Here is a 12649-nt window from a genome sequence, read left to right as displayed (position 1 = left end):
TATAGGAACTATTATACAGAGTTTAGGGGACCTGGGGTTTTACAAATAAGGAATCTATACATATACAGTACATACCATACCATAAAAATAATTTAAACATGAAATAACCCCAAAATGATTGTTTTGCCACCAGTATGGGATTAATTACCGGTATGTGCTTTAAATAGACTCTATGAGAGTGGCTATGATTTATTGTGCAAAAAACATCTTGTTAACATTCACAACAAACTTTCAATTGTATGAACACTGCTGGTATTGTTGCCTGCAGGACATTTCCAAGCTTACCTCTGCTACTGCTCAAAGTTATTTGGCAGCTCCAACTTACATATAAATTAGCAAACATATTTTGGGAACACAATCCTGTTACTTTTACGTCACTGCAAAGTAGATAATTTACAAACCTTACTTGTAAAGATGGTGTATTATATCTTTAATGAGCCAGCCACAATCTAACAAATATAATTGTGGGATAAAAAAAAAATATGAGGCAAGAGCCAGATCATTGTATTTTCTATACAAGCTTTTTTTTCATTTATTAATTAAACGAGTGGAAGCTGTTTAACCCGTTTGTAAAACTGACCACAAAGCTTGGATAAAATAGGTGTGACCAGTTAATACGCTGCCCGTTTGTATAATTAAGTGCACAACGGTCTTTTTTATACTTGCCAAAAGCAGCTCTGTGTTGGCACCACCTGCCATTATCTTCCTCATTTGGGTGGAACCTGTTAAGTAGCAATTTTCTTTATCCTGATCTACACTGGAATCCAAACATGACAAAACATAAATGGGATGATTCCGCTTTTAAACCTTTTAAACCTCTGTAGTTGAGGACTAGGAGATAAAGCCCATGCACTCTATTACAGATGAAGACTGGAGATCCGGAAGATGGTGCCCACAAGCTCTGCTGCGTTTACTCTGCACTGAGAAATACTTTAGGGACTTTCAGGGCTATTGAAGTCTGCGGGGGGGGGGGAAGCAGGGAGGGGGCACTATCTAGGTTAGTAGCTTGGTGCTTTTTTTAATTGGGGGGTTGAGTTCTCCTGCAGGCTGAGAATCCGCTGCCCCACTGCTCCTCTTCTGTTGTGCTGCCTGCTTTCAGAATCATTACCTCCGCTTGGGTGCAGTTACACCCATGTGACACCCATAATCTGCAGATACAGCTTGCAACACATTTATAAATTAATTTTGGCCTGCCTTATATCATGGCTACCCCTTAGTCCTACAAATGTAGGGATCTGGAAGCCTGAAAAAATGCCGCATTTTGATGAACACGCGTAGTCGTAGCGAATTAACGTCTGATGGGGTTGAGCGAATTATGGCAAAGATTTCCGAAGAGAAAATTCGGACCTAAGTAAATTTAAAATTTGATATAAGCTGCTGATCGGGGTCCTTTAGACCGATTATTTTAGCTTATCTGCTCATGTATGGGTCCCTAGGCAGGCCTCCCAGATTGATATCTAGCAAAAATGTGGTCAGATCTGGATGGGGCAGGCTTGATTTTTCTGTCGGATTGCTCTGACTTTTTGTATCTCCTTCATTGTAATGCAATCGTTTGACCCTAAGCCAAGGGGAGCCTGACGGAGGAAAGATTTGCTTATTTGGTGACCTTGCCAAACAAGCAAATCTTACAGTGTAGCCAATATTATCTGCTTGTGCATGTAAAGTTTTAGACAATCAGCATTAGAAGAAGCATACTTCTGAACCCCCATATTCATTTTCCATTTTATCTGATGCCGCATGCACACAGCTTCAATGGAAAGATATTTAACAGTAATAAACATACTGTCAACCATGAATACTGATTTCTTAATAGAAAAATATTTGCCCACCAAATGTTTTTTTTATAATATCTACGTCTACAGTATGTTGTTTCTAGAATTGCCCAAGTAATTTATAGCCATCCCACCACCTTTACAGAATAGGCTTTCATCACTGTAATTTGTCTCTTGATTCTGCAATAATGAAACTCTATCTTGATCTCAGCAGAACAGTGGGGCAGTAGAAATAATAATCCCTTTGCCAACGGCCTGCCTTCAGCATCTGCACAACTCTCTTTGCTATCTATAGGAAGCATCTATTAAATGTATTGTTTATCTGTAAAATGAACCACTTTCTTGATTGGACTGGAGGATAATATCTTCTGGCACAACTTCCTCAATAATGCAGCTAATATAATGACAATAAAAAAGAGGAGAAGAGTATAATATTTCTTCATACCCAATGGTGTTTCTAATTGCACTATGGATACTGCAGATTTTAAATGAAGTTTTATTCCTGCAAATGAAAATATTCAAGAGGCATATTTAAAGGGATTCTGTTGTGATTTTTATGGTGTAGTTTTCATTTCTAAATTACACTGTTTAAACTGCAAATAATTCACTCTACCATGTAACATTTAATTCCTAACCCAACAAGTGTACTGTTTTATTAGTTGTAATATTGGTGTGTAGGCAGCCATCTCAGTTCATTTTGCCCGGTCATGTGCTTTCAGGGCTGTGTAAAAGGAAGCCAGATCATGTGGCCCTCCAAAGGAATTTTGTGGCATCAAAACTACTCAAGGGCTTTATGTGACATCATCATTTTAATATAATCTAACATAGTAACATACATAGTAAAATAGTAAGTTAGGTTGAAAAAAAGACAAACATCCATCAAGTTAAACCTTTTAAGTTTATATTTAACCTCCCTAACTGCTAGTTGATGCAGAGGAAGGCAAAAAAAAGTCGGAAGCCCCATTTGTAAGGTCGTGACCCGGAAAGGGGGGTGCGAGGTTGGCCCGAACCTGGGTCCCATGGGCCCGTACATCACTACTGAACAGCCAGAAAAATATACAAAGTTTCTAACTAAATTGGCTTTTGGCAGAGAGCCCAGAACAGCCACCAAGTGCACAAAGATGCTTTTGTAACAATATTGAGATAAGCAAATAAGTAATTGTAACAATTTATATAAGGAGGTCCCTTGGGAACAGCTTAAAGGGCAATTCGCCTTCATTAACAAAAGTGTAATTGAAAAAAAAAATACAGAAATATGCTCAAACTTTCATAACCTGTCAAATTTTGTAAAATGAACATGGTAATTATGGGGTGTGGCCACATGGTCACATGTTTGGGCTGCAATTTACATTTTAGTTAATTATTTACCTGAAATAGCCCTTTTTAACATCAAAACAAGCAGTTGCTTCTTAAGGTCAAATTAATAAAACCAAATTGCCCACTCTGTGTATGAAGAAGAGGCCTTATAACAAGACAGGCAATTAGACCCAATCCAGTCAATTGTTACTCATTCCTTTAAATCTATTGTTGCTATTTTGACATTTATATTGATAAATAATATTCTGTTATTTACTGTCAGGTAAGTGCCAGTGTGCTTAGTCTCCTCAGGGTTTTGTAATCTACAGAAACAAGATATTTAATTCATTATACTATAGTTAAACAGTAGTTGGCTGCTGTAGGTTACTAGGCCTGGAACAATTTGATATTTTTTAAAAATTTTCAGCCGTTCTGTATATATTGAGCATTCATTTTCTCCTGTGATTCTGTATACTGTAACTATTTTGTTTACCTTTTGTGCCCCTTCTTTGCAGACAAGGAGGCATGAGCAGCAAGTACAGTATAAACAACTCGTACAAAAGAACAAAAATTGCTGGAATAGTTGAGGGTTCCTGCGGTTTCTGATAAACAGATTGAGCCTCCTTGGTGCGCCATAACTGCTTGAAAGAAGCAATGGGTTTGAAACATGTGCATCACCGGACAGACAACAGGTCTGTGGAAAAGACGGGAAGCTATGGATGGCCATGGGGTTTAGTTAGTGTAAATGTTGCACCATACAGACATCATCCTCTATCAACCACTGGCCTTTATATACCTTAATTAACATCTGATGGATTTTTGTCACTGGCGAATCCCAGATTTACTTTATGTCGGCTACTGAACCTTAAGACAAACAAGGAAGCAAATGAAACCACTGCTGTGTTTGTTTACCGGCAGCTCAGTCCTCATGGTGTATTTTCCTGTTGCAAAAAATAATTTTTCTAATATTGAGCTGATATAAACTCCTCAACCGCACACTAAATAAAGCCCTGGATGCGATTTTAAAAGAGCATGCCAAACAATAACACAAAAGGTAGTCCATTAACTAGTCTGACAGATTTATATGCGTATATGTACAGTATGTATTTACATAGCACCACAAATGTACACAGTGCTTTACACAGTGGTGTAATTAGATGTTATTGGGCCCCACAACAAATTTGATTTACAGTCCCAAAATATTTATAATTTAGACTATTCTACCAAGTTATATTAAAACTCCTCATTAATTAGGACCTCACTGGGCTCCATACACTCCTGGGTCGCGCTGCAATAGAGGGGTCTGCTTCCTCTGTTGTTAGGCCCCTGTGTAGACACAAACAGGGGTATAGTTATTATAATTAAACAGTGGAAATAGATACTTTCGGGCTAGGTGTTTCAATAGACAGTTGGGATGAGGTCCCTGTTCCAGAATGCTTTCAATCGATTAGGAAGAGGAATCAGGCACAAAAAGGACTGGGCTTCAAGTGCATAGGTCAAGGTTTTGTTGCTGCAGAGTGCAGAGGAAAGCCATGGAATAGTTCAGTTTTAGAATTTAGTGTGGTATCTGGAGCATGACAACTCATGTCAATGGCAGACAACCCCACAGGAGTAGGAAATAAATACAGTACAATGTCCAGGGGTAATTCTGGGTGTTTCCTCAAGTGGCAGCAGCCCCAATGCCACCCCCTCTCCTGCTCAGCGCTTAACATCAGCGTCGGAGCAGGTCAAAGGGGAGTCTAACTGAAACCCAAAAATTTGGCTCTTAAAGTTACAAGAGGTGGCTTTTTGCCACCTCACAATGTCCCACTCACATGGTGCTTTTCATTTGGAATACCTAAAGACAGGTATTTTGGCACCTTTACCAATTCCCACCTTACCAATCATATTGCCCCTGTACCTGTGCCAGCAGCCATCATGTTGCCCCATGTACCTGTGCCAGCACCTGTCATATACCTCCATTTGCACCTGTGCCAACGGCAGTCAATCCCTCAGATTGCCCCCAATCTGTACATTGTGCAAGCATAAACCAAAACATCCATCATATTGTTACCCCCAATCTGCACATATGCCAGCGGCAGCCAACAAAATCCATCATACTGCCCCTAATTTGTACCTGTGCCAGCAGGAGCCAAAAATCCATTATATTGCCCCAAACATCTGTGTACCTGTGCCAGCAGCCACCATATTGCCCCATGTACCAGAGCCAGCAGCAGCAAATCTCTCATATTGCCCCCGATCTGTACCTGTGCCAGCAGCAGCCAAAAAATCCACAATATTGCCCCAAAATATGTACTTGTGCCAGCAGGAGCCAAAAATACATAATATTGCCCCTAATCATCGTTTTGCCCATGCAAGCAGCAGCCAAGATATTGCCCACAAATATATACCTGTGCCAGCAGCTGCTAAGAGAGAGCTGGGGAGTGCTTCTGCCCACAGTACGAATCACGGGCAAGAAGGGTTTGGAACAGGTGGTTTATAAAATTGAAAAACTATAAAAGGCCAAGCAAACCAGGGTTTGCGCCTTCTCTGCCAACCCCTAGTTCTGGCCCTGCCTGAAGAAGCCCCCCAGGTGGAGAATACAAAAAGGCACCTCTGAGTCATGTGTTAGTTAAAAACTAAACTGCAGTTGTAAACTATTGTACATTGAGTTGCCCCCATATGTTTGATATGACGTAATTTCAGAGTGGGGATGGAGTCACTTATGGCGCACCAAGGAGGCTCCAAGGAGAAACTTGCCTCAGGCGTTAGCACACCACTGGTTACCAGAAGTGGAAAAATGCAGCTCCTGGTACCATTAAGTGCCGAATTTCCAATATTCAAACCGTAAAATTCAGCTCTTGTAGGGCAGAAAGTGCAGTTGCGCTTCTCTGTGCTAGCATCGCGGAGCCCTTCAGTTGCCTAAAAGATGAGTGCTGGGGGGGGAGCGGCAGAAGGGTCAAGAACGCTCTGTATGCGAATGTGTCATGCCCCAAACTGTGGTCACAAAGGCCTGGGTCTAGGGTGGCAAAAATTGGGAGCGGGCAGGGGAAGCAGATTTGTAGGAGCAGAGGAAGGGGGAGGTTTCTAGTCGGGGGGGGGGCAGGTGTGGCGTGTGTATATGTGCAAACAGGGTATAAATGCAAGCGGGAGGTTAGGTGCGCATAGAGGGGGCCTAGTGTCACTACATCTTAAAATTCAGCCCTGGGTGTTACAGGAATGTTCCACTGAGAGAGCCAACAGGGATAGACTACGGACACTTTCTTTATTTCCCCAGGACGCCGTCTAAGTGTACAGGGGAATGAATTGTTTAAGACCTGTGTTCTGTATATGTTTCTCTAATAAAGTCTACGGTTTTCAGATTTAGGATTGCGTTAATTTTAAAAGGACAAGATTTGAGAAGCAGACATGATTAACTAATTACAGATTTTATACCTATTTGCAGCAAGTTAACCACAGATCAACTGGCACATTCCCTGGAGACGGTGGAGAGGTTAATGAGGACAAATAGCTAGAAAGTTTTTACTGTCACCTAAACACACACTTCTAGCACTGGGCAACACTGTATCCAGTAATGTGCAGCAGAATGTTCGCTATCCTGGTAAGGAATTAGCTCTAAAGACTACTGAATCATTTTCTTGCTTCTAAATAGAAATCCCTACAGCTTTGTAACTTGAGCAGGAACATTAGGTCTTCTCTAATGGAATCATCAGCTGCCTGCATCCAATTTTGCCGTATTTAGCTGCCTTTCAGACTATGTTCACAAGCAATTCAGACAGCGGTGGGGTTCAATGTGCAGAAGCACAGTATATAAAGACTGATGAACTGAACAATATACACGTTACATAACTATCGGATGGGATTATCTTTGGCAGCTCACATATACCAAAAAGCTACTAGTATGTGTATGCCACTGGCCAAATTAGTAATAGACAGTCTAAAGCAAAAAGACCATAAATAGTAAAGAGAAAAAAAAGAAGAAATGGCACGGTCAGTAGATTGTGGCCTCTGCGGTGTCCTGGTGGTATAAGCAGAGGTTATTGCCCCCCCCCCCCAACACTCTATCCCTCTATCCACCAAAGATTCAGGTGAATAATCTGCTTTGTAGACATATAATGACGAAAAATAGAGTATCTGAACAGAAAATATATTAAAAATAACAATAAATTAGTAGCCATACAGAGCAAAAATATAAAAAATAAGGGTCAATCGAAAAGAAATAAAAAAAGAATAGGACATCCTACAACATAATAAAGGCTGATCTAAAGGTGAACTGTCCCTTTAAGGCTCCGAACAGAATTGTGTTTTTGAAACAGACTTCTTAAGAGGCTCCATGAAAATCTAAAGTTCTTTGATATTCACTTAGATGGTAAATATATTGCCTGTGGCAGACAGTCTTTCCTGTACAGCCAACTCTCTGGAATGAGGAAGTCAGCACTATGGTTTGTAGGTCAGTGATGCATTTTAAGATCTATATATAGTATATAATTTAAATATTATTCTATTATTAAAGGCTATCAGATATGCAAAAAACGATCAATGTACTTCTCAATTGCACAATGCATAAATACCATATATATAAAATATCTTCCGTTAAGCATAAATTGCCTTCCTTCACTAATTGCTATTACCATAAAAAAAAAACCTCTTCCTTTGCTTTAACAGTTGTGCCGTGTAGGCTGCTTTGGGCAGGAATTAAACCGAATGATGAATAAAAGTATCAGTAATTCCTTTTACTCTGCTGAGAGAAAACAAACAAAAAAAATGTACAATTATCATTGAATAGAAATGTTGTTGCAGGCTTATTTCTGCATGACCTCAATGGAATCTGGGAAGCTAACATCCCACTGATGAACGCAACTGTCCCGCTGTGCCAACATCTTCAGTTCTCAGTGGGGACTTATCTATATTGATGGGTGTCAGAGGAGACCCAAAGTATGATTTCTCACTTCTTTTCTCTGTACATCTTAATGCCAGGCAATTAAAGTGTCTCGCTAATCAGAGACCTCTCAGTTATAACGGGAGACAGACCACAGAAATAATGCTGCCCGAATTACTTGATTAGGCCATGTGATTGTACAAGGAATTCTAACTCAAAGAAGATGCTGCAAGTTGATAACATAAAAAATTGGGAACAGATTAAAGGCAATTTCTTGTGCTCTAAATAATTCAGAATGAGTTAACTTCATTATATCAAAAAGAACATGTAGATATTGAAGGTGAACAAAGGACACAGTCATTTTATTTTGTCTACTTTACTTTAAAAAATCATATTCAATAAATTCTATAGTTTTCTAAACCCCCAGAATGGTCTAAGCTAGGTCTACAGACCTTGGAAAAAATGGGGTTTGTGATCCCATTTTCAGATCTGAAAATGCAAATGTATGCATTTGTATGTGATCCATAGATCATACTATAAAAAGTCCAGACTACATAGAATGTTCCAACAATTTTCCCCCAATGTCAACACTGTAATAATCAGCTGGAGACACTAATACACAAAATATGAGACTGCCATGAAATAGCTGGATATCGGAAAGAATACTTGTGAAGTTTGCTAATATTATTGAAAGATCCTACATTGTGTGTCCTAAATATCATAACTGAATTGCAGAGGAGATTGCATGCAGCAGTAGTTTTTCTATGCCAAGCACTGTTTTTAGATTACATTGAAGTGGAACCATACATTCCCCCTTGTATGAACACTGGGAAAGTAACAAGCGATGTGAACTAGAGAATTACATGTAAACTCAAACAGAGCATATGGGAAAAGATAATTCAGTATGGCGGCATTGGCTAACCCCTGAAGGAAAATAAGGTGGCCTAATCTGCAATGTTGAAACCTGCTATTGGGTGTCAGTATTTGTATCATTGATGTATGTGATGCTAATGAAACTGGACATTGTCTCTGAATATCACATGTACATTTGATATATAAATAAAAACCTTGCCTGAATGAAAAAAAACCCTAAACAAGATTACAAATCTAGTTTCACTTTAGTACTTCCGATCCAGCAAAAATTAAGAGGAGCTGATAAAACTAATTAGCAGTCCACAGAGAAGCCCTTGATAATGAGCTGCTCAAATGCTGCTGCGTGTAGGCAGCGTCGAACGGGGGGTCCCAGGGCCCATCGGGCTTGCAGCCTCAGGGTCCCCCCACACCATCCCCCGGGCCCCCCAGCCGCAAAGTTTGTCTGCACTATCCCCCTCCCACCCCCGGAGCACGAGCTCGTGCTTACCTCTTTCCGTTAGTGAGACCGGCTTCAGGGACGGCCGGGGAGGAAGTGCAGGAGCGGGTCCAGTCTGATGGGGCCCAAAAGAACCGGGGCCCACCGGGTTTTTTTCCCAGTGTCCCGCTGGCCCAGTCTGACCATGAGGGTAGGGTTTGTTTGTTCAAAGGTAGGACACCTGGAAAAGGTAACTAAGATGATGTTACAGTGCTGCTAAAGCAGCAGTGTGAGAAAGTAACATTAGGACAGGGGCAGAACATGGTCGGGACATGGATGTACGTTAACATACCATTTATATGTATGTTATTCAAGTGGAGGAACATTGAGTACCTACAGAAGCAACACAATTGGAGGCCTGTACTTAATTGATGGTCAAAGCATTTTTTGGGTACTGGGCTTTCTTGTGCCAGACTGTGCTGCTCTTTAATGTACCAAAGCAGTCGGAATGGGTGAACTGACAACAGCACTAGTATAGATAAGCGCATGTTGCAAGGGAAACTTAATGCAAACAATTCTGGTTGAAAATTTGAATGAATATATATAAATGTACTGCTGGCAAGTCCATTGCTTAGCAAACTATAATATTCTATTGTAAATTTTAAGACTGTATAATAGCATATTACATTAATCAGCTCTCTCGACAATCTGCTGGCGGTCACCCCATGGCGAAGATGAAAGGAAGTAATTGGCATCTTACAGGAGAAGCTTTCTAAACAGAATAGGAAAACGTGTGTTTTTTAGTTTGAATAGTGGTGGTAAGGAAAGCTAACTAAAGAAAATATAAAGATATGATGCAAAAGGGCACAGATTACAAATACAACCAGCACATTTTAAACAATAAAAAGGAAGAAAAGGCAAAGTAAAATGTTCCCTTTAACTGTAGTAAAGTTGTTTTCTTAATTCCTATGTGAAAGCTTCCTTGTAGGAGTTTTTGTCTTCATGATAATGACACATGAAGTCCAGTGCAGACTTTATTTCATTGTCAAAATTAATTAGGACCAAAGCAGCCAAGGGTGGAGAACATACCCCAGCTATATCTGCCAGAACTGAAATTCTCTTGATAGTTTAGGGGGCCTACGTGCATACTGTAGAGGGTTTGGATGTAGCCATAATGTTTTGTGAAATGCTTTTGTATATGCTTGCAACCACATTTCGTAATATTTTAAAAAGGGAATTTCCTTGTGGGAGTCTCCTATTGGAAGCAACTTTATGATGCTAATTCAATTGGTGCCAGCTAATGAAATGATCAGTATGTGCATGGCTGTGTAAAGAACACCATTATTTTGATTGGCCAAACTCTAATGCAATAGAATGAAAGCTGATTCTGTAAGACGGAATATCTTGTTGGCTAAGGTGTAAGGCACATTTTGGCTTGAAAATGTTATGGGCAGTGACATGTTTCTCTGCCACAGGAATAACATAAGTGGAGAAGAAACTACCTTTGGTATTAGCCTTAGGACAGACCAATAGCAATTAATTTTATGGCTCTCACTTAACCATTTTAAACAGTGCAAGAATATCAAGTTCTGATGAAGCTGAGAATTCTAAACATGCTCAATACCACAAAATAATGTGCACTTTATCTTTTTTCCTTTAAAGGGGATGTCCAACCAGAAAAGACCATTTGCAGAATGAAAGAAAATGTCATTCTAAAACAACTTTCCAAACTACATTGATAAAATATTTCACTTGGTTTTGAAGTTATTTATAAATGTAGAAACACGCAACTAGCCAGCAGCCTCACTGAGGCAACTTCGGGTGACTATAGAAAACGCATCGCCGCGTGTGCATTAGCGCAGGCGACTTTGCATTGTAGCCTATGTGGAAAAACGCTGAGGCAGTTCGGGGAGATAGTCGCGCAAAATACGAGTCGATTAGTTGCCAGGCGACAAAATCTCCCCGAATCTCCTTGTGTGGCCTTACCCTAAAGCAGCTAACATACTACATGATTTATCTGTATTTTCTTTGCATTGCCCACAGATACACTGCAGATAAAAGTACTTAAAGTCCAGGCCTGAAGAAATAAACTTTACTCCATCTGTTGTCTTTTTAACTCCCAGCAGCCCCATCTCTCTGTTTTAATGGTCAATTCCAGACCTTGCTAAAAGTGCAAGGCATCATTTAAATTCTGATCTCTAGGGTTGGCACATAACAGACAGTGAAATGTCATAACAGGTTATGTTCTTCAGCCCACAGCCATTTCTTCTAGTTAATCTTAGAATTTATCAGAGCAAAAAAGCTCTTAAAGGAGAAGGAAAGCTTTACAGATAAAACCTCTGTGATTTGTTTGTCCTAGCCCCTTCTCCTGAAACGCCACCTTATAAACTTTAAAATCGCTACCCTTCTCGTGCACTGTTACTTACAAAATCTCTACTGTTTTTCAGTTTGGCGCCGCCATATTGAGCTGTCTGCGTCACTTCCCCTCCCCTGCTGTAGCGATACTGTGCACAGGCAAGAATTTGACCTCGTGGCATGCTATTTTGAAAAAGTGCTCTTTTTATAAAACAAATGCTGTATTAGTACAGACCTCAGTCAGACATACCCAAACGCTTCTATTTGCTTGTCCCCTGCTTCTCCGCTCACAGACACACTGAAAAAAATGAGCGGAGGAGCTTCAAAGCTTTCCGTCTCTTCAGTGTGTATCTAGGCAACCGGGAAACATTAATCTGATTGGCGCGTGAGAGAATGCAGGCGGGGGCAGAGAGGTCTTCACGTGGAAGAAAGAAGAATGTAGTGCACTTGCGCAGGGCACCTCTGACCATAACTGCGCATGCGTGTGCCCTGAATAGACAGATTTTTGTACTGCAGCAGGGATATCCTTTTCAGAACAGCTTGGCACTTATTTTAAAAACGATTAAAGCTTCAGAATTACTGAGAAACTGTATGAAGAAATGACTGCTGGTAAGTATATCCACATATAATGGGCAATTACTAGAGCTTAATTTAATTTTTGCCTTTCCTTCTCCTTTAAAGAAAGCACTTGTCTTTTCTCGGAAAGTCTGTTGTATGAATGAGCTGCTACCCACACTAACACTGCTTTTATGTTAAGCTGTTCCACAAAGTATTTTCACAAACCCTCAGTAAAGGGAACACGTTCTATTTAATCTTTCATGCATTCTTTTGGAAAAAGTCCTTTTATCATCTATAGAATTGCTATACATGCAATCAAATGTATATTCTTCCTTTTTTATAACATATTCTCGGAAAAAAACTATGAATAGAATTACTGTAGTTAATGACGGCTGTATACACAGAATCCTGTACAAAAGACCACCATCCGCCCTGCAGAGCATACACTTACGACATCACAATTAAGTACAGATTTTGTCTCCCTATATACAGTGAAACCTCAATTTTTCATCCCCAAGTTTC

The 12649-nt window shown here is 40.1% G+C and overlaps 1 protein-coding gene across 6 annotated transcripts in view; it reads right to left on the bottom strand.

The window, feature by feature from the left end:
• The window catches only part of rap1gap2.S (RAP1 GTPase activating protein 2 S homeolog), a 440223-nt gene that overhangs the window by 101351 nt on the left and 326223 nt on the right, over positions 1-12649 (bottom strand). Inside the window, exons 1-3 of one of the 6 annotated variants that reach the window (XM_041583681.1) lie at positions 11641-11683; positions 9901-9986; positions 9287-9455 (exon numbers count right to left, since the gene is read on the bottom strand). The exons of 3 other annotated variants lie outside the window; for them this stretch is intronic. Coding sequence is in view for 1 of the 3 variants with exons in the window: in XM_018249121.2 (XP_018104610.1) it covers positions 11641-11751 (111 nt within the window). In the remaining 2 variants the exon portion in view is untranslated. Of the gene's footprint in view, positions 1-9286; positions 9987-11640; positions 11914-12649 lie in introns of those variants that run through there. 2 more of the 6 variants (XM_018249121.2, XM_041583682.1) reach the window with 2 other exon arrangements.

The sequence above is a fragment of the Xenopus laevis genome, chromosome 2S, assembly GCF_017654675.1.
Source record: "Xenopus laevis strain J_2021 chromosome 2S, Xenopus_laevis_v10.1, whole genome shotgun sequence".
NCBI classification, from domain to species: Eukaryota; Metazoa; Chordata; class Amphibia; order Anura; family Pipidae; genus Xenopus; species Xenopus laevis.
Note: the sequence above shows the minus strand (reverse complement) of the source record. Positions and strands in the feature narration are given on the sequence as shown.